The sequence below is a fragment of the Bos grunniens genome, chromosome 13 (genome assembly GCF_055505025.1).
Source record: "Bos grunniens cultivar Pamir isolate PY7600 chromosome 13, Bosgru_T2T1.0, whole genome shotgun sequence".
Classification (NCBI taxonomy): Eukaryota; Metazoa; Chordata; class Mammalia; order Artiodactyla; family Bovidae; genus Bos; species Bos grunniens.
The window spans coordinates 18,520,875-18,541,967 of record NC_141177.1 but is presented as its reverse complement, the minus strand read 5'-3'; the positions used below and the strand labels follow the sequence as shown (position 1 = coordinate 18,541,967).

At 42.5% G+C, this 21,093-nt stretch overlaps 1 protein-coding gene across 48 annotated transcripts in view; it reads left to right on the top strand.

The window, feature by feature from the left end:
* The window catches only part of PHF20 (PHD finger protein 20), a 129,292-nt gene that overhangs the window by 78,952 nt on the left and 29,247 nt on the right, over positions 1-21,093 (top strand). For 34 of the 48 annotated variants that reach the window (XR_015139085.1, XM_086332075.1, XM_086332084.1 and 31 more), the window contains 2 exons: positions 5,335-5,613; positions 20,346-20,444. Coding sequence is in view for 46 of the 48 variants with exons in the window: in XM_086332075.1 (XP_086188201.1) it covers positions 5,335-5,613; positions 20,346-20,444 (378 nt within the window). In the remaining 2 variants the exon portion in view is untranslated. Of the gene's footprint in view, positions 1-5,334; positions 5,614-7,964; positions 20,445-21,093 lie in introns of those variants that run through there. The other 14 variants (XR_015139086.1, XM_086332092.1, XM_086332080.1 and 11 more) reach the window with 2 other exon arrangements.

Below are 21,093 nucleotides of genomic sequence, written 5' to 3'. Positions count from 1 at the left end.
TCATGGAAACATGTGGGAACCTTGTGAATATGTAAAATAAGTATTTTTATTCCCATTTAATGAGAAAGAAACTGTCTTGGAGAGGCTAGGGCTAACTCTCTTGTTTGATGAAGTGGTCTGCTGAGGTGAGGACTGTAGGAGAAGTAAAGAATGGAGCATATTCCTCATTGCAGCATTTTCGGAGGAGTGAACATAACCAACTGTAATATAAGTAGAAAGGAACAGATAACTGCAAGTCTTATTTTCCATGAAGTACTTATGGGAATTCAGAGAAGGTAGGACAGAATCCTTTTTGCTCAGAGACCAGGGAAAAAGCTGAACAGGGCTTGGTTTGCATGTGGGAGAGGTGTGTCAGAGGCCTGTACTGCCTGAACTGGCAGCTTTTTTGTTTTAATAACTTCATTAAAAAATTATTTATTTTTGTATTTATTTGGCTGTGCTGTGTCTTAGTTGCAGCATGTGGGATCTTTAGCTGTGGCATATGAACTTTTAGTTGTGGCATATGGGATCTAGTTCCTTGACCAAGGATCGAATCCAGGCCCCCTGCATTGCAGCTCAGAGTCTTAGCCACTGAGCACCAGGGGAGTCCGTGAAATGCAGTTTTCTTTATGCATACAGAGGGCTGCCATGTGGGAAAATTAGGATAAAATTGTTAAGTCTGGAACATACAATTTTCATATCTTTAAAAATTTGTTGTGTTCAGAATTGAAATAGTACATTTTGCAAGACTTTCATGAAAAGGGAAAATTACTTAAGTCTTGGGGTGTTTGATCTACTTCTTGAGCCTGAAGCTATAGTTAATTGTGTAATCTATCAGAGTTTGTCACAGGCTATTATTCATAATTAATTTATCCTCTCTTTGCTGCTTGTCTCACGCTGATGCTTGTGTTGGTTGTGTTTTCTCCAAATGGCAAAGTAAGTTACACTTACAGGCTTAGAATAGAAGGGCTTGCATATCAATGAGTTTATATACTTAACTGAGTTGAGTTTGTGGGGAAATCTTCTTAAAGTTCCATGGTTGAAGATTCATAATTCTCAAATATTTACTACTCCTTCAGACAAAACCAGCAACTCATTTTGTCTTATTACTGTTGCTGTCTTGAAAAGGGCTCTAGCTTTGGCCAGGAGCTTTGTGACAGGATAGCAGGTAGTCTTTTCTCCTGTGGAGTTTATCTGTTTACCTGAGCCCCTGTGATCCTAGAACCACCTCTCAGGCAGGTAGCCCACCTGATTGCCAAGCTTGTTTACCTTTTGCGGTCTAGCTGTTTCCACCTTCTGCTTACTTGTGAGGAATCAAGGGTTTTGCCTTTGTGGGGAAGAATTTTTATCGTGCCAAACTGAATGTATTTCCTTTTGAGAGGCTTATACTGGATTGGTAGACTGTCTGTCTTAATCCATTTGGGTTGCTGTAACAAAATACCATAGACTAAGTGTCTTATAAACAACAGAATTTATTTCTCAGAGTTCTGGAGTCTGGGAAGTTCAAGATCAAGGTGCCAGCAGATTCAGTGTCTGTTGAAGCCCAGCTTCCTAGTTCATAAACAGCTATCTTTTTACAGCAACCTCACATGGAGGTACGGGCAAGGGAGCTCTCTGGAGTCTCTTTTATAAAGCCACTAGTCCTGTTCATGAGGGCTCTGCCTTTGTGACATAATCACTTCCCAAATGCTCCACTTCCAAATAACATCACTTTGGGAATTAAGTTTCAACATAGGAATGTGAGGAGTCTACTGTAGCACTCAGACCAGGTATCTCTTTATTTTAGCAGACAGTTTGACCACATCCCTCTTAAAATCTATCTATGAACAAAGAGGAAACAGATGTGTGAGTGCATTGGTAATTTGCATAGATCAAGTTCAGTTGGCTTAGGCAATTCTAACCAGAGAGTGTAGATTAGTTGATGTCAGTCTGAAGGTTATTCTGAAGGCTGTCCTCAGCTTTGTACTACTGGATCTTTATTAACAGCCTGGATAAAGACCTAAGAATGTATAGGGTTACAGAGACAAAAGTTACAAAGTTCTTGGACTGAAATAATCAGGTAGAGTTTATTAGGGATAAATGTAACTTCCAACATAGAGTTTGGTAAAACTTTTGGAGAAAATGCACTTTGTGTTTTAAAAAGACAAACCACACGAAGTTCAGGATTTTGGTGGATCAAGCTTGGTACTGTCCAGCACCTAGTATAATGTAATTATTTAAAAAATTTTTTTGGAGAGGGGCTGCATTAGTGAAAGTAAGATGTCCTGAAAGGTGGGGTAATTAATCCCACTGCATGGCCATGCTGGGAATCTTAAAGTTGGTTTCGGACTTCACATTTCTAGTAGGATGTAGAGAAAACTGAATGCTTACCAAGTGATGTGTCTCCTAGCCAGAGCTTATGAGGGCTGGTCGAAGGAGGATTTCACTCTGGTTGATAAGTATGTCTCTAGCCACATTCCATAAATGACGGAAGTCTGTTGACCAGGACTGTTTTCTGTTTGAAATGGCCTGCTTTGCACCGAGTGTGCATGTTATCTTATAGTCCTCTCTCTAACTGTTTTGAAATAGGTGGGAATCTGGATAATCAGAAGAGTTTTAAAAAACCATACACAGCTTATTTCTGCTGCTAATAAAGGGTAGAGCTGGGATTTGAAGTTGGATGGTTTCCATTATTCTGCCCCGAATCTGCAATGGTGTGCAGTGAGACTGAGGGTGAAGGGAGCTTCTGCCCTTCTGCTGTGAGAGGTTAATTGCTGAAAGACTGTTCATAAGTCACATTTTTTCTTTAATCAAAAATGATACTGTATACATATACTTAAAAAATTATTTATTTATGTATTTATTTATTTTTGGCTGTGCTGGGTCTTTGTTACTGCACAGGCTTTTCTTTAGTTATGGTGCATGGGCTTCTCTTGCTACAGAGCACAGGCTCTAGGGAGAGCAGGCTTCAATAGTTGCAGTTTCTGGGCTCTAGAGCACAGGCTCAGTAGTTGTGATGCATGGGCTTAGTTGCTCTGCAGCATGTGGGATCTTCCCAGACCAAGGATCGAACCTATGTCTCCTGCATTGGCAAGCAGATTCTTTACCACTGAGCCACCAGGTAAGCCCTATACTTTTAAAAAAACTTTCTTTTCCATTATAGCTTATTCCAGAATATTGAACAAAATCGTACTATATATTCACTATTTATTGAACAGATGTTGTTTTAGAATCTTTGCATGCTGTTCATTTAATTCTTTCAAGTCAGTGAAGTAGTTACCATTATTGCTATCTCCACTCTGCATATGAAGGTGCTAGGAGGCAGGAGGAGTAATTAGAGGAGCCAGGATTTGAACCAGGCTGCCCAGCTGCAGAGCCCCCACTTTAACCACTGTCCTGTCTTTGCCTTATGCAAATGGCTGGTGTGTGTACACAAGGGTGCAAAGGTTCTGAACAGAAAGAGTGGTAATTCTTCATGAAATTGATTCAAAGTGCTCATTATTGTTAACTTTTAAAAAAAAGTTCTAAGGTGTTTGTATTTTGGCTTTTTTTTTTTTTTAAATAAATAGTTGATCACAAACAGGGCTTCGGACACAAGCCGAAGGATAGCTGAGTTTACTGTAGCTGAATTTGACTGCTGTGGGCCTTGGGTGGTAGTGGGCAGGCTTGGTGCTCTCTGACCTCCTCAGACCTTAGGTTTGTTTACACAGTGCTAAGTGGAATTTTCTGCAGTGATTTTTGAAAGATTGTTAGGTGGAAAAGGAACTACTAGGTTGGACCATTTGAAATGGCCAATATCTCACCTTTCTTAACCTATAAAAATGGCAAATTGATATGGTTCAGCTTAATAGGCCAAAAGGGAGGAGAGTCCAGAGAAATTGTATTTTAAGAGAGCATTTTAGAATATATTAGAAGTTTGAATTTTGAATTTCTTTACTGACTTTTTTTTTGTTTTTCTGGTGCAACTGTGTGTAGGGAGAAGTATGTATTCTATTTCATTTCATGTTACTTTTTCTTAACTGTGTCAGACTGATTTGAACCTCTTTCTTTTATCTCTTGTCATGGATAGAAAATGAGTTAAGGCATTCTGCTTTGGGGAAGGGTGTGTGGGTATACATCAGATCATCAAGCCTACCAGTTTTATAATCATACCTTCCTGCTGATTTTGAAATGTAGAGTGTGATTTAGATTGAGTTAAGAATTTTTTTTTATTCCTTCTTATTATGGGATGGTACTTGAAAAGGTAATCATATTTACCAAGAGTTCAGCATGCTCTTTGCTTGTAATGAAAATTGTATCACTGCATTTAGAAAAAGGTTGGTTCACTCAAGAAAGGTCCATACATTCAGGATACATTCAGGGTAATCTTGGGTGATGTAATCTGTAGAGTAGGGGTGACTTGAGTTTAAGGTGATTGCTCTCATTGGGATTGAGGGTATTATGAAGGGAGTCTTCAATAAATTGAGTTTCTAATACTCATGATTTCCTGTGACAGCATTACTTTCTATTATTGATGCATGACAGACAGTTGCCTTTTGCTTGTTCGGTTTGGGGCCTGCGTGCGTGCTGAGTCACGTCTGACTCTTTGTGACCCCATGAACTGTAGCCTACCAGGCTCCTCTGTCCGTGGAATTTTCCGGTCAAGAATACTGGAGTAGGTTGCCATTTCCTACTCTGGGAATCTTCCTGACACATCCTGCATCTCCCGTGTCACCTGCATTGGCAGGCAGATTCTTACCACTAAAGCCACCTGGGAAGACTCTTGGTTTAGGGAGGGGGTGTCAAACTTTTTTGTCTCTTTGAATTTGATCATTGAGTTCTTTACATGCCCTCCAGCTTCATTCAGTTGGTTGTCTTTTTTCCTCCTTCTTCTCTGAGTCCTCTTCATTAAACAGAGTACATCATACTGAGAGCTCCAAAACTCTATACTAAAACCTTTGTAATAGTGATTCTCCTTGTGTGAGATCCTTTCGGTTTCATAACCTACCGGAATATTCTCTAGTCCTGCCTACACAAACATTTCTGAATGATGGAAGGTCTGAGTCTGGTCCAACTCATGAGTAACAAGTGCTGGGCTGGATTCCTGGTTTTTTTTCTTTTTTAGGATTTTCCCTTGTTCTTCTGAAACCATGAGAACTTGTGTGGCTGCTTTAAAAAAGAAAAAAAAAAGTTGATCTCTTCTTTCAAGAGATGAATCACAGTTGAGTCTTTGTTATTTACCCTGAAGTTATATCCATTCTTTCAAACAGCAGTGGTCATCGATGTCTCCCTCTACACATGCATGCTGCTCTCTCACTCTATTGCCATGTGTTGTGTTGATGCATGTATTGTAATAGCGCCAATAAGCATGAGGGATCTTTTTTTTTTTTTTTCCAGTAACAAATACTTTAAAGAGAACAAATGATTTTGTGACATCTAAAGCACCAGCCAGCGACCTAAATCACAAGTTTAGGTGCACGGTTGCGGATTGTTTAAAATTTTTCCGCAAAGCCAAACTGTTGCATTATCACATGAAGTATTTCCACGGAATAGAAAAGTCGCCAGAGCCAGAGGAGAACCCAGGAAAGAGGCACGTCCAGACCAGGGGCTCTTCAGCTTCAGACAAGGCCAGCCAGGAGAGCCTGACCAGGAAGCGGGTCTCAGCCAGTTCCCCAAGTAAGCATTTTGGTTCTGCAATGTATCTGTATCATGAAGGGCTGACCCAAAGAGCGGGTGTTAGGTTGGTCTGGTCCAGTCGAATCCCCCCAAATTGAAAATGACAAGTTTTCAGGAATTGCATCATGGAATTATAGCCCTCCTGGAAGAAACAGAAATATCTGACTCTTATTCTTACCTCTATCTCTTGCTGCTCAAGTTACCTTGAGAAAGTCCCTTAGCCTCTGAAGGTATGGAGTGGGGACAGTCAAGGAAGGGGAGCTCCATTAGCAGCCAGCAGGGGAACTAGTACCGAGAATAGCATGGTTGCAATCATCCTCACTCCCCGCCACCCCTGCCCCAACCTGTGCTCCATCCCTGAGCACAAAACAAAACAGAACAAAAGAAAGAACTAAGAGGTGATGTGTGATCTCCTGTGGGGTCCAATTTCATAATAATTGCATCTGGAGATGTTTTCTAACAACCATGTTTATTTTGCACAGAAGCTACAATGATGGTAGAAAGGGTTACCATAAAAACTCATGTACATGTCTTGTTTATTACAAGAGAACCTTTTTGGAGATTTCTTCTGAAACTTACAGAAATAAAAAAATTACATGTTTCTTGGGGATTGCAGAATAATTAATGAGTTTCCAGTAAATTCTACAAGCTTCCCAGATTCAGTTTTCCTGAAATTGTGACATCATCATATATTTTTTGGTTTGAAGCCTTTCCTTTAAAATACATAGGTGTTGGGTGGTTTATGGAACTTCTGGTATATCTGACATTGTTCCTGAGGAAGTATGGAGTTAGGTTTCAGGACAGTGGGGCAGGGCTATGCAAACTCAGGTGATCTCTGACCTGTGAGAGGTCATTCCTTAGTCAGGCTGTGAAGCATAATGGGTCAGGTGGCCGTTTCTTGGTCATATGTGCTGCATTATCCATTAGAACTATAATATGAGTTAGCATATAATTTTTTCTGGTAGCCATATTTTAAGACATAGAAGGAAACAGATGAAATCTCTTTCAATAAATTTTAACTCAGAATATCCAAAATGTTATCATTTCAGCATATAATCAGTATAAAAATTACTGTTTAACAAGCTATTATATTTTCATTTTCTTCTATTCAGCTTTTAAAATCCAGTATGTGTTTTACCCTTCCTGAACATTTCAATTCAGACTAACCATATTTAGGAGCTAGTAGCTGCGGATGGCTGTTGGCCACAGAGTTGGTCCATGCCGCTCGGTTACCCTCAGCTGTAGGCTGTCTAGTTGTGCACTTGGCAAGCCCAAGTATTGAGCTAAAAGGAGCTATGTGAAGAAGGTCAGCTGACCAGTAGTCACCAGGGAGGGCACTCCCCATATGGGCTATAGGCCACTTACCACCTCAGTGACTTCACCAAAGTCCTGCTCAGGTACCCACCAGTGGATGGGGATCTCTCGGAGGAGGCTAGCATGAGTCAAACAGCAGTAGCGTGCATGCATGTGCGTGTCTGACTCTGTGATCCCATGGACCGTAGGCTGCCAGGCTCCTTTCTGTCCGTGAACTTTTCCAGGTAAGAATACTGGAGTGGGTTGTATAACCCAGTTTCAGGTGTAAGTTTTTTCTTTTTTTTTTCTTTTGGCTGTGCTGGGTCTTCCTTGCAGCACTTAGGCAATGGGCTCCTCATTGTTGCTTGTGGCATGTGGGAGCTTTAGTTCTCCTGACCAGGGATTGGACCTGCACCCCCTATATTGAAAGCTGGATTCTTAACCACTGGACCTCCAGAGAAGTCCTTTAAAAAAAAAAAAAGTAAACCATAGTTTCTTTAGACCCCTCCTACTCAGGATCATTAGGTTTGTAGATTTTTTACTTTTACAGGTGATGTTTCAGGGACTGCCTGTGGACATCCCCTGGGCACAAGCTTTTCTTTTGTGTATTTTACCTAGAAGAGGAATTGCTAGAAGGAATGGTTTTAGTTAATGTACCAGAATATATTTGAAAATGGTGGCTCTGACTTGAACATTCCTGTCCACTCTGTGATTTGTCTGTATCCTTATCAGCTTTTGGTATTATCTGACAGAAATGTGCCCAATCTGAGGAATTTGAAGTGGTTATCTCCTTGTTTTTCTCATTGAGAAAAACATTTGTACTTTTTAGATTAGAGTTGGAATTGTTACAAGTCTTTGCTATTTCTGCTGGGCTCCCACCCTACCCTGTTGTGAGACACAGCCTGAAAGAGGTAGCTGTGGCTTGAGGGATTTGGTCTGCTCTGAGGGCCGTTCTGTCTGAATGCCTCTCTCCGTGCATTGGTCTGGCCTTTTGGTTTGCTGTGGTCAGCTGACCTCTGACTCCTGTCAGCACCCTCCCCTCTTCTTTCCCTTTTCAGTGCTATGGTGGAAGAAAGGAAGGAACAGTAGTAGGGGAGCCTGAAGGCCTGAGTTCGAGACAGCTCTGCCACTCTGATTTTTCAGGTATTGATTAAATACCTCAGTTCTGATATGTAACATGGAGGTTAGACTTCTGGCTCCCACAAAAATGCTGAGAAGGTCTTTATGTTAGGCAGTTAAATCATTTTGAAATGTTGCACACATGTTAAAAGCCACACTGTTTATAAGAGCCCTAGATTAGAAACAGCTCAAATGTTTATTCATAGTAGAGTAAATAAATGTGTAAAGAGTAAATCAAGTAAATGAATCATGGTACCTTGATACAATGGTGAACAGCAGTAAGTGAATGAACTAGTACAGCTACACCTGCCAACATGGGGATATTTCACAAGTACAATGTTGAGCCGGAGAAGGAAACATAAACTCACACATATGATATGATGGATATGTATATAAAGTTCAAAAATAGATTAAAATGAATCTGTTATGTTTGAGGGCTGTACAGTGGTTATCCTTGGGGGTAGGTGGATGAATGACTGAAGGTGGGGCAGGAGGGAGACTCCTGAGGTGCTGGAGTTTTGTATCCAAGAACTGTAACACCATGTAGTCTGCATGGTGGTTGTAACTGATGATCGTGGTGACTGTCCGAGGAGGGACCTTTCCCAGTGTAGTGCACCCGAGTACAGGGGAGGTGTTTCCCGCCCAAGAAGGTGTGCAGGTCTCTCGTTTGGATGGGAATTCCTGATTAACTGTATTTGAGTGTCTTGATTTGTGTGGAGTGAATATGTGCAGGCTTGAAGTCAGCACACCTGAATTTGAACCCGGCTTCCTCTGTGACCTAGGGCAAATAACCGTGAGCTTCAATTTCTCCATCTGTGAGATGGCAATAACTACCTGCCTCAGAACTTTATTGTATGAAATGACCTAATGTGAAATGCTTAGCACAGTATCTGGCCTACAGTAAACTCTTAATAAATACTAAGTCTTTATCTTAGAGACATGAACCTAGGCAGTCACAGAGCTTAGTTTTAAACTCAGCTGACCTCTGATGAACTGCAAAACTAATAGACAAGGTATTGTCATTTTGATAAAATTAAGAAACCTGAGTGAGTGACTTTTCTACTCTTATGTACTGCATTTGGGTCCCATACCAACATACGGACCTGGGGTTTTTAAATTCTCTCTCAACACAGAAGAATCCCTTTCACTGAGGTTTGGAAGTCTGTTGGTGAATTGGAGATTTTTGCCTGCCAGGTTTTTTAAATAACAAGATCTGTCATGGTTATCGGAGAAGGCAATGGCACCCTACTCCAGTACTCTTGCCTGGAAAATCCCATGGATGGAGGAGCCTGGTAGGCTGCAGTCCATGGGGTCGCGAAGAGTCGGACACTACTGAGCGACTTCACTTTCGCTTTTCACTTTCATGCATTGGAGAAGGAAATGGCAACCCACTCCAGTGTTCTTGCCTGGAGAATCCCAGGGACGGGGGAGCCAGGTGGGCTGCCGTCTATGGGGTCGCACAGAGTCGGACACGACTGAAGCGACTGAGCAGCAGCAGCCATGGTTATACTCGCCAGACTGGCAGGGATGGACTATTACAAAATGCTTTAGGGGGAACGAACGGGTCTTTTAAATCCGTATATTTTAACTTGTGACCCCCCTCTGCTGGCCCTTTGAAAATTGGTCTATTTGGTGGCAGAGCATGCCACCCGGGCCCCTCAGCCACTGTTGGGGTCTAGCCTGGTCATTCCTGTACCCTGTACCCCAGATGGAGATTAGGTTTGTGCAGCCAGGAAGGGGCTTGCCCCCTGGTCACCCCATCCCCATCATGTGCACGCAGGACACATAGATGATTTCACAGCTCTGCCAGCCCTGACTGCTGGGATTGCCAGCAGTTCCCAGGCAGGAGGGAACTAGACTGTTCATCCTGCTGTGCTCTAGCTGGTACATTAAAACCCTGGGCACTCATCCTGCCTCTGCCACTAACCAGCAGGAGTCTCAGTTGTCACCATCTCTGAACTGGGGTTACTAGACATGTTGAGCCTTCGTCAGACCCCTCGGTATCCTTCAGAGCCAACGCAGAGTCATGTTCAGAGTATGTCATAGGCCCCAGCCTTTCAGAAGGCACCTGCTGTTCCACACATCGCCCCTCACCTTTCTCACCTCAGAGCCTCCTTCCGTTTCCTCATGGTTTTGCTGGGTACTAGACTAATCTGATAACTAAATTTCTTATGATTTGAAAGAATAAAACCGGCTCAGTAGATCCCCTGTTCTCTCAGGATATCTAGGTTTCACCTCCACTTCCAAGAAAGCTCTTATCTGTAGGTGTGGAATTTCAGAAACTGGGGGAGTTCGGGTAGGGAGATGTTTAAAGGTGAGATTCTGACACCAGGCTGCCTGTGTCCTCGATCACAGGCAGTGTGAACTCGACATAATGCTTAAGTGAAAAGCAGAATGTTACATAGCGTGTGCTGCTTGGGGCCAGTTACTGTAAAATAGTGCCCCCTTTTATGCTGAGTATTTTGATTATGGCTGTTGAGAACTTGGATTCTAATAGATTTCTCATATGGAGATGCCTGGAGCTTCTGGTCCAGGAGCATCAGAAACTGTTCTGCAGAGACCTTTTTGGGTCCTCCAGTCCCCCCAGCCCCCATTTCCTGCTTGGTAGAGTTAGGGAGGAGAAGCCGTTCTGGCGTGAAGCCCACAGACTCAGTCTCAGTAGCAGTCCTGCTCCTGTTCATGTGTAATCTGAGCTCTTCACAGGTCTAATTTCCTTTCCAAAATGATGATGTAGAACTAGGTATGCATAAGAAAGGGCTCTTTCCTGTGGGGAGAAAAGCGCAGAAACAGATACAGTGAGAACTTCTAAGCTCTATGTAAAGAATGTATGAAGTGCCATGGCAACACAGATTGAGGTATTTGCCTATAGAGCAGGGGCTGGAAGTTCCAGAGGAGGAGGTGACATTTGAGTTAGCTCTGAAAGGGTGAGGGTAGGTAGAGGGTGGACCAGGAGGCAGGGGACTAGGAAAGGAATCCATATGCCAGGAACAAGCAGATCAGAGTTCAGAGTCATTGAGAGGAACAAACTGTCGTCGTCTGTCCCTCAGGTACCCTTCTGACTCTGGCCCTCATGTGTTTCTTCTTCCCTCAGCCAGGCCTTTAGTCAGATACATTAATCTGGAAGGTCAGTTTAAATTTGCTTTTCCAAATGAGGCTTCTTAGAATACCAGAATCCATTTAGTAACTTCTCTTCCAGGGGTGAATTCAGGCTTCCTTGGTGTTGGCTTTTAATTCTGCATAGGTGAGTTCAGTCCTGAGTAGAGATTTGGCCCAGAAAGACTATCTGAGGATCAAGGGGAACCTCACCTGTGCTTATTACCTATTGTTATGTCCATTTCGTTCATATTCTCACTCTGGGTAAACTTTGGCTTAGGCTGAAAGGTGCCTTGGAGTAGCAGAGTGGGAACTTCTTTGTACCTTTTCTTGTGGTGCTAGACTGACCTTCTCATAGAACCGTTCCTTCTCCCCTTAGAGAGAAGGGAGCAATAGGAGCTTAATTGGGATGTAGATTATGGTGCCTTAAAGAGACAACCGAAGAGGCTGGCTTAAGATGAGGTTAATTTATGTCTCTGGCCAAACTGTAGGCTTCCTACGGTGACTCTGCTCTGGTCTGAGCAGTTGTCCAGGGCCAGCTTCCGCCTCAGTATCCCACCAGCCCAGGGTGGTGGTCTCTCTGCGTGGATCAGCATCGCTCACTACCTTGCCTGTCTTTCAGCTGCTGGTAAGGGAAGGGTGAGGCTTGCCTTTTTCTTTTAAGGGCACATCTCAGAAGTGCCACACATCACCTCTGTTCATATCCCATAAGCCAGGACATCTGGATATCCACACCTTGCTTAGGGGAAGCTGGCAAGTATACCCTTTTCCTGTGGGAGAGGTGGAGAAGTGGGTATTAGGGAATGCATAGTAGTCTCTGCCGTTTGAGGTAAGGTGGAAAAAGGTAGGACTTGAGGGAGGGGTTTAGTGGAGGGCTCCTTTGGGCCAAAATCTGGGTGGGATCCATGGTGGGGGACTGATGGGAGATGAGGCTGGAAAGATAGACAAGATGAAGTGACGGTGTTAGGAAGCCATGAGACGGCTTCCTCTGATGGGCAGTGAGGATCCCTCCAAGGGCGTACACACTCCTGCTGTGCCCTCAAGATGCCGTCCCCTCATGCAGGTGACAGCAGGCTCTGGTCACTGCTTGTCCCCAGCGTGTGGCGGTGCTCTGTGGTGTACAGGCACTTCCCCTGTGGATGTCGTTTTTTCCTGCTTCCCTCCTGGAAGTCTGGTGTCCTTTTGCTCTCACAGCACAGTGAGGGTCTGAGGGAGAAGTAGAGAGCAGGCTGTACAGAGGGAGTGAGAAGGGCTCTGGTTTTCTCCTGACGGCCACCTGCAGCCTGGGGGGAGGACAAGTGGCCCCATCCCAGAAAAGCCTGGCCCTCCTCAGGTGACAGGCTGCTGCCTGCTCCAGGGCCCTGGCAGGAAGTCACTCTTTGTCCAAGTCTGAGCTTTCGGGAAGAAGCCCTGCAGCCAAGCGTCTGTTCTGTGGGTCGTGGAACAATTGGTCAAGCTGTTTGGAGAGAGACCTGACCACAAACCAGCCCCACTTTCCGGGGAGAGAGTATCATAGGCAAGGTAACACCAGCACCTGTTTGAGTCCTTGTTACATGCCGGCCACTGTCCTGAGTTCTTTACTTAGACCGGTACTGTTGTGCCCACTTGATGGGTCAGAAACTGGTGCTGATGAGATGGATTAACTTGAACAGCATCAACACATCTAGCACTTGGCATAGCCAGGATTTGAACTTAGTTGCAGCGCACATACTCTCTCCTCTAGGCCGTACACCAGGGAAGGGTGCCCTGCCACTGGGCCCTGCAGTGGGGAACAGAAGTGCCTCCTTGCAGGAGACTTCCTGTGCACATGGCTAGACCGAACGCGTGAGTTCTTCTTGTTGTCACCTTGTCTGTCCCTGTTCCTCAGGGACTCACCTGAGTTAGCTTAGTCCCTGCTGGACAGTTCTCCCTATGGGTTCTGCCGCCTCAGGCCACGTGTGACTTGACAGTCTTCAACCAGAAGCTAGGGTGAGCCTATGAAAGCTTGCTCTCTTCCCTCTGTGTTCAAGAAACACAGATTCCTATAGAACAACTTTGTAAAATATCTCTTCTTTTTATCCTCATTGCTTACTTCTCTAATTGAAGCCTCAGAAGGGGACTCTTTAAGACTTAATATGACCATATTTCTGAACAGCTGCAACACTTAGGATGCTTTTAGTTACAAGTAACAGGAAACCCAGTTCAATTTGATTTTGCAATAAAGGGGATGTGTGAGTACGCGTTAATAGGGAAGTCTGGGGAAGGTGTACTGCTCCAGGACTGTCGGTTGTCTTAGCATGTCACCTCTCACTGCTGTTTTTACATTAAACCCTTGTGGTCAGAGGATGGAAGCCAGTAGCATTTAAGGCTTCATGCCACTTCATTCAAATCTAACAGTAAAGTAAGAACATACCCTTTTTATAAACTTTGGACCAGAGTCCCAAGTTCGGGTTTGATTAATTTATTCCTGTACCTGCCTTATGAACCAGTTGGCCAAGGCTCAGATTGTCCAAGCCTATCACTGTGACAAGAGGCATGGGATTACTCTTATGTATTTAAGTGAGTTTGAGGTTAATCCTGTCCAGACCCTTAAATGCTGCACAGAGAAGGAAGGGTAGAAGAGATTCTGGGCTATACCTGCAATGTCTGTTGCACCCAGCAAGTCCACCCAGCAGATCCTGCTAGGCAAGGAAAGGGTGGTGGCGGCGTTGAATTATAGAGCAGTTGGCATACTCTGTGCTCATTTCCTATTTCAGGGACAGTGCCCAGGGCCCACACATGGCCCAAGAACTCAGACCCATGTATCTGAGTTCATCTTTTCTATATATTAATTTGTATGATCTTGCATCTTCCCTGAACTTCACTTTCTCCTCTGTAAAGTGGTAATCATGTTAAGATATAGATGCATTTTGTTCAAAATTGAGGTTGATCAGTTTGAAGTTGTGCAATATAAAAAGCCTTATGTATAAAATTTGAATTAATGCAAATCCTACCAAATTGAGAAAATTCATCAACCATATGATTTCAAAGCTGGTAGGCCAATGAAAGTGTGTTCTTTATGCCTTTATTTTCTGGGAATATTAGTCATGAATTATGTGAATTTGAATAATGTGGGGTCTTCAGGAATCTCTTGTATGGAATGAACTTCCCCATCTTTTTTCTTACAGCCTGTGGGTTCCCTAAAGGATGCAATGCTGTTTTATAAAATGTGAAATGCAAAAAATGTTGTTGCTAGAGAAACCCACAGGAATTCCCATAACTGGGCATGCCCTGGATTTGGCAGTTTATACCCTACGCTTGTACCTTTCCTTCTCGAGGATTCAGAACTTAGGTTGTATCTCTTCAGCCAGATCTGCTAGTGTTTGGGTTAATGCTGTTAGCATTACATTAAGCTAATGGATACAACTACTTTAGTTTGAAGGTCATTAAAACCTGAGTTTACAAATCAAGAACTGGACTGAGCAGTAGTTTTTATATGTGTGTGGGTGGAGGTACATCAAATCACATCAATCATTTGCTCAAATTCATAGTAAAGACCAATATCCTGGTAAAGCATAAACTGTTTTATTTCTCCCGTTTCAGTGTTATATATTATCTTGTTTTCTTGTCTTATTGTGCTAGCTAGGATGTCTAGTACCATGGTGAGTAGGAGTGTTGAGACAGTACATCCTTGCCTTGTTCCTGATCTTAAGAGAAAACATCCAGTTCTCAACATAAATATGAAGTTAGCTGTACGTTTTTTGTATCAGTAGATGTCCTTTATTCCTAGTTCTCTGAGAATTTTTATCATGAATGAGTGCTGGATTTTGTCAAATGCTTTTTCTGCATCAGTTGATATATTAGTTTTCTTTTTTAGTCTGTTGATATGGTTGTTGTTGTTTAGTTGTTGGACATTGTCCAGTTCTTTGGGACCCATGGACTGCAGCATGCCAGATTCTTCTGTCCTCCACTGTCTCCTGGAGTTTACTCAAATTCATGTCCTTTGAGTTGGCGATGCTATCTAACCATCTCATCCTCTGTTGGCTCCTCCTTCTCTTGCCTTCAATCTTTCCCAGCATCAGGGTCTTTTCCAATGAGTTGGATCTTCCCATCAGGTGGCCAGAGTATTGGAGATTCAGCTTCAGCATCAATCCTTCCAATGAATATTCAGGGTTCATTTCCTTTAGGATTGACCAGTTTGATCTCTTTGCTGTCCAAGGGACTCTCAACAGTCTTCTCCAGGACCACAGTTCGAAAGCGTCAGTTCTTTGGTGCTAAGCCTTATGGTCCAACTCACATCCATACATGACCACTGGGAAAACCATAGCTTTGACTATGTGGACCTTTGTTGGCAAAGAGATATCTCTGCTTTTAATACACTGTCTAGGTTTGTCATAGCTTTCCTTCCAAGGAGCAGGTGTCTTTTAATTTCATGGCTGCAGTCACTGTCCATAGTGATTTTGGAGCCCAGGGAAAGAAAATCTGCCACTGTTTCCATTGTTTCCCCATCTATTTGCCATGAAGTGATGGGACCAGATGCCATGATCTTCGTTTTCTGATTGTTGAGTTTCAACCCAGCTTTTTCACTTTCCTCTTTCACCTGCATCAAGAGGCTCTTTAGTTCCTCTTTACTTTCTGCCATTAGAGTGATATCATCTGCATATCTGAGGTTGTTGATATTTCTCCCAGCAATCTTGATTCCAGTTTGTGATTCATCTAGCCTGGCATTTCAAATAATGTACTCTACACAAAAGTTAAATAAGCAGGGTGACAATATACAGCTTGACACAATTCTTTTCCAATTTTGAACCAGTCCATTGTCCACGTCCAATTCTAACAGTTGCTTCTTGACCCTTAAATAGGTTTCTCAGAAGACATGTATGATGGTCTTATACTCCCATCTCTTTAAGAATTTTCCAGTTGGTTGTGATCCACACAGTCAGAGGCTTTAGCAGAAGTAGATATTTTTCTAGAATTCCCTTGCTTTCTCCATGATCCAATGAATGTTGGCAATTTGATCTCTGGTTCCTCTGCTTCTTCGAAACCCAGCTTGTACATCTGGAAGTTCTTGATTCACATTCTGGTCAAGTTTAGCTTGGAGGATTTTGAGCATAAACTTGATAGCATGTGGAAAGAGTGCAGTTGTACAGTAGTGCAAACATTCTTTGGCATTGCCCTTCTTTGGGATTGGAATGAAAACTGATCCCCTTCATGGATCACAGCTTTCTTGTGGCGAAGGAGCTTGTGTAATTCAATGAAGCTTTGAGCCATGCCGTGCAGGGCCACACAAGACAGATGGGTTATAGTGAAGAGTTCTGACAAAACATGGTTCACTGGAGGAGGAAATGGTGAACCACTCCAACATTGTTGCCTCAAGAACCCCAGGGACAGTATGAAGAGGCAAAAAGATATGACACTGGAAGATGAGCCCCCCGGGTTGGAAGGTGTCCATTATGCTACTGGAGAAGAGTGGAGGACAATTACTAATAGCTGCAGAAAGAATGAGGTGCCTGGACCAAAGTGGAAATGACACTCAGTTGTGGATATATCTGGTGGTGAAAGTGAAGTCCAGTGCTGTAAAGAACAGTATTGCGTAGAAACCTGGAATGTTAGGTCCAAGAATCAGGGTAAACTGGACATGGTCAAGCAGAAGATGACCAGAGTGAACATCGGCATCTTAGTAATCAGTGCACTAAAATGGACAGGAATGGGCGAATTTAATTCCGATGACCTTTATATCTACTACTGTGGACAAGAATCCCTTAGAAGAAATGGAGCAGCCATCATAGTCAACAAAAGAGTCCAAAATGCAGTACTTGGGTGCAATCTCAAAAACAACAGAATGAACTAAGTTCATTTCCAAGACAAACCATTCAGCATCACAGTAATCCAAGTCTGTGCCCCAACTACTGATGCTGAAGAAGCTGAAGTTGACTGGTTCTGTGAAAATGTAGAAGACCTTCTAGACTAAAACTAACATCAAAAAAAAAAAAAATGTTCTTTCCATCCTAGGGGATTGGAATACAAAAGTAGGAAGTCAAGAAATGCCTGAAGTAACACGCAAGTTTGGCTTCAAAGTACAAAGTGAAGCAGGGCAAAGGCTAACAGTCTTGTCAGGAGAACACACTGGTCATAGCAAACACCCTCTTCCAACAACACAGGAGACAATTCTACACATGGACATCACCAAATGGTCAATATTGAAATCACACTGATTATATTCTTTATAGCTGGAGATAGAAAAGCTCGATACAGTCAGCAAAAACAAGACCTGGAACTGACTGGCTCAGATCATCAGCTCCTTATTGCATAATTCAGGCTTATATTGAAGAAAGTAGGGATAATATATCCCCAACTGAATGCAGAGTTCCAGAGAATAGCAGGGAGAGATTAAGAAGGCCTTTTTAAATGAACAATGCGAACAAATAGAGGAAAGCAATAGACTACATTAATTGTTGAGCTAGCCTTCCTTTATACCTGGCATAAATCCCAGTTGGTCGTGGTACATAATTTTCTTTATACATTGTTGGATTCAATTTGCTATTATTTTTGCATTTATGTTCATGAGAGAAAATGGTCTTTAGATTTTCTTTCTTATAATGTCTTTATCTGATTTTAGTATTAAAGTAATGCTGGCTGCATAGAATGAGTTCTAGTGGGCATTGCAGAAATGAGTTGTTTTGTTTCTATTCCTGAGAAAGACTGGTCCCAGGATTAGAGGAAAAGTAAGTATTTTTGGTACCTTTTATGACATTTAGAAGACTTTTTTTTTTTTCATTTAGAAGACTTTTAACCATATTTTGCTAATCAACTACATGATGTTGGCGAAGTCAACTTGTTTCTTCGGGCCCTGATTTTTGTTTGCTTTTGGCCACACCACAAGGCGTGTGGAATCTAGTTCCCAGACCAGGGATCAAACCCACGCCCCTGCAGTGAAAGTGCAGAGTCTAACCACTGGACCATCAGGAAAGTCCCTGGGCCCTATTTTCTTAATCTTAAAAACAGTATTTTTGTAAATTAGACTGAGGTCTTTCCTAGAGTTCTTGTTTTTGAGCTTTGTTCCCCAGTTGCAGAGTATTTTAACAGGAAGGGAGCTTAGAGACCCTAATGTCCTGTGTTCTTTAGCCAGTAGATTAACTTCTGCCCGTAGAGCTAGGCTTGCTAGCTGGGAGATGCAGCCCACCGTCTTCTCTGATAGTTCCTGGATGTCTGATTGGGAGAGGGGCTTGGGCGATAGTGCTGACTTGGTGCTAGACAGCCAGATGAACCTGTTTTTAAATGTCTTTATGATATCAAGCTGGTGTCTGCCTCACCAAGCTTCAGTTTCCTCATCTTTAAAGCTGGAATGATATACACAGTTGGTTGTCAGGATTGAATGAGATACTTGCAATCGTTGCACACAAGTGCTCAGTTAAAATCCGTTGAATCTGGATGTTCACTCTGTTCCACACTTGCTTTGTGATCCATCTTGATTCCACATCAGAGTCACTTGAAGAGTATTTTTAAAAAACCCTGATGCCCTTGAAAACATTTTGCTAAGTTAAAGAAGCCAGACACAAAAGGTCACATATTGTATGTATATGAAATGCCCTGAATGGATGAATCCACAGAGCAAGATGGAGATTGCTGGTTGCCAAGGGTTGAGGGTTTGGGGAAAATCTGCTTAATGGGAAGTGGTTTTACTCCGAAGTGATGGGAAGGTTTTGGAACTAGGGTAGAACTGGTTGCACAGTATTGTGTACTACATGCTGCTGGATCGTTCCTTTTCAGCCCCGCCCCGCCCCCCTCCCTACAGCTTTATTAAAGCTTACTTGTTGTGGTTCAGTGGACTGCATATATTTATGCATATATTTATATTGTATAATTTAAATATGTACCTGGTTATTACCACAGTAAGATGGTAAACCTATCGATCATCTCTTAAAATTTCCTTGTGCCCTCTTTTAATTCCTCTTTTCCATTCCTCCCCACTCTCTCATCCCCAGGTAGTCACTATTCTGCTTTATATTTTAGAGATTAGTTTTTCAGTTTCTAGAATTTTATATACATGGAATCATGCAGTATGCACTAGATTTTATGTGACTCCTTTTACTCAGTATACTTATTTCACTTATAAGTATTTACTTTTGTTGTTGCATATTATTTATATGCAACGTATTTATACTTTTATTGTTGAAAGTATTTCATTGTATAAATACACCACAAATTATTTGTCCATTCACCTGGTAATGGACATTTGGGCAGTTTTCACCTTGGGAGATTACAACTAAAGCTGTGGGCATTCATCTACAAGTCTCAGTGTGGACATAAGTTATCCTTTCTCTCAGGAGTGGGATGGCTGGGTCAGAGGATATGTGTGCGTTTAAACATGTCTTAACATTGAAAGAGTAAAGCATGAGCAGTTATTTGAAATGCTACAGATAATGCTTGATAAGAAAGAAGAAACAACTGGAGTTTTGCAATGGTGAAGCTATTAATAACTTGAAAACTGCAGCTTCAGTTGAGTGGTAGGTGGGAAGATTTTTAGGTGGGAATTAGGAAAACTGAATTGAGAAGTTTGGCAGGAAGTGTTGATAACTTCAGAAACTTTGCTGTGAAAAGAGTTGTGGCTTTTGGAAGGTGTGAATTGTTCCTTTTTAAATGGATATTTTTATATGGTGTGAATTGTACTTCAATTATTAAAGAAAAAAGAAGAGAAAAAAGAAAAAAGAAGAATCATCATCATCATCTAGCAAACAAAATCCTGACATTCAGGATTCAAACCAGTTAAATCAGAATCTTTGTGTGTAGGACCCGGGCATTCATTTTCTGAAATCTTTCTTGGTGATTGCAAAATGTAGCCAGTGTTCAGGAATAGTGATCTAAGTAAGGTTGGCAAACTTCTTCTGTAAAAGACCAGACAATAAGTATTTTCAGCTTTGAGGGCCAGAATATCTCTATTTTTACTCCTCACATCTGTCACTGAAGCATGGCAGCAGCCGCGGTCAACATTTAACAAATGAGCATAGTGTATTTCAGTAAAACTTATTTCCAATAACAAGCAGTGGGCTAGAGTTTGCCAGCCCCTAGTCTAAAGACTCAGAAGGGGCTTTAGAGAAGGGGCTGCAGCAGAGTGCTGAGGGAGATGGAAGATGACCTCCCAGGCAGTACCCAATCGGGAACTGTGTTCTTCTGCCCATTTTAGTTCTTAGTTACTTAAGCATAAATATCCTGGAATTGAAAACAGAATGTTAGAATTCCAACACTTACACGCTTCTATTTAATTCTAGCTGCAAAAGACAAGGAGAAGAATAAAGAGAAGAAATTCAAAGAGTTTGTGAGGGTGAAACCAAAGAAGAAAAAGAAAAAGAAAAAGAAAACCAAACCTGGTAAATTTTCCCCGGGGCATTTCACTTGGGTTTCCTTACAGGTAAGAGGGGTTGCTTCATAGTCCTGCCTCTGAGGAGAGGAAGGGTCAGCAAGCCTATAATGGAGCTTGTGGGATCAGCCTAGCATGGGCAGTGACAGGGGAAGAGCCCACTTACCCTGGGTGCCTCAAGGCCGCACTGGCGTATAGAAAGCCCTCCCTCGTGCTGCCTTGGCCAGCATCGCCCTATCACAGTGAAAGCATCATTGTAGGAGAGGATATGCAGGTGAATAACTGTATTTATTTGCATACACAGCTCTTTTTTAGTTTTTATTATATTTATTTGTAAACTTTAATTTTGTGTTGGTGTATAGCCAATTAACAATGTGGTGATAGTTTCAGGTGAACAGCGAAGGGGCTCAGCCATATGCGTGTATCGATTCTCCCCTGTACTCCCTTCTCATCCAGGCTGCCACATAACATGAACAGAGTTCCCTGTGCTACACAGTAGGACTTTGGTTACCCATTTTAAATATAGCAGTGTGTACATGTCCATCTCAAACTCCCTAACGCTTTCCCCATTCCTTCCCCCGGGCAACTGTAAGTTCGTTCTCTAATTATGTGCACATACAACTCTTAAATGTACATTTCTGAACCCTTTTAAGAAAGGA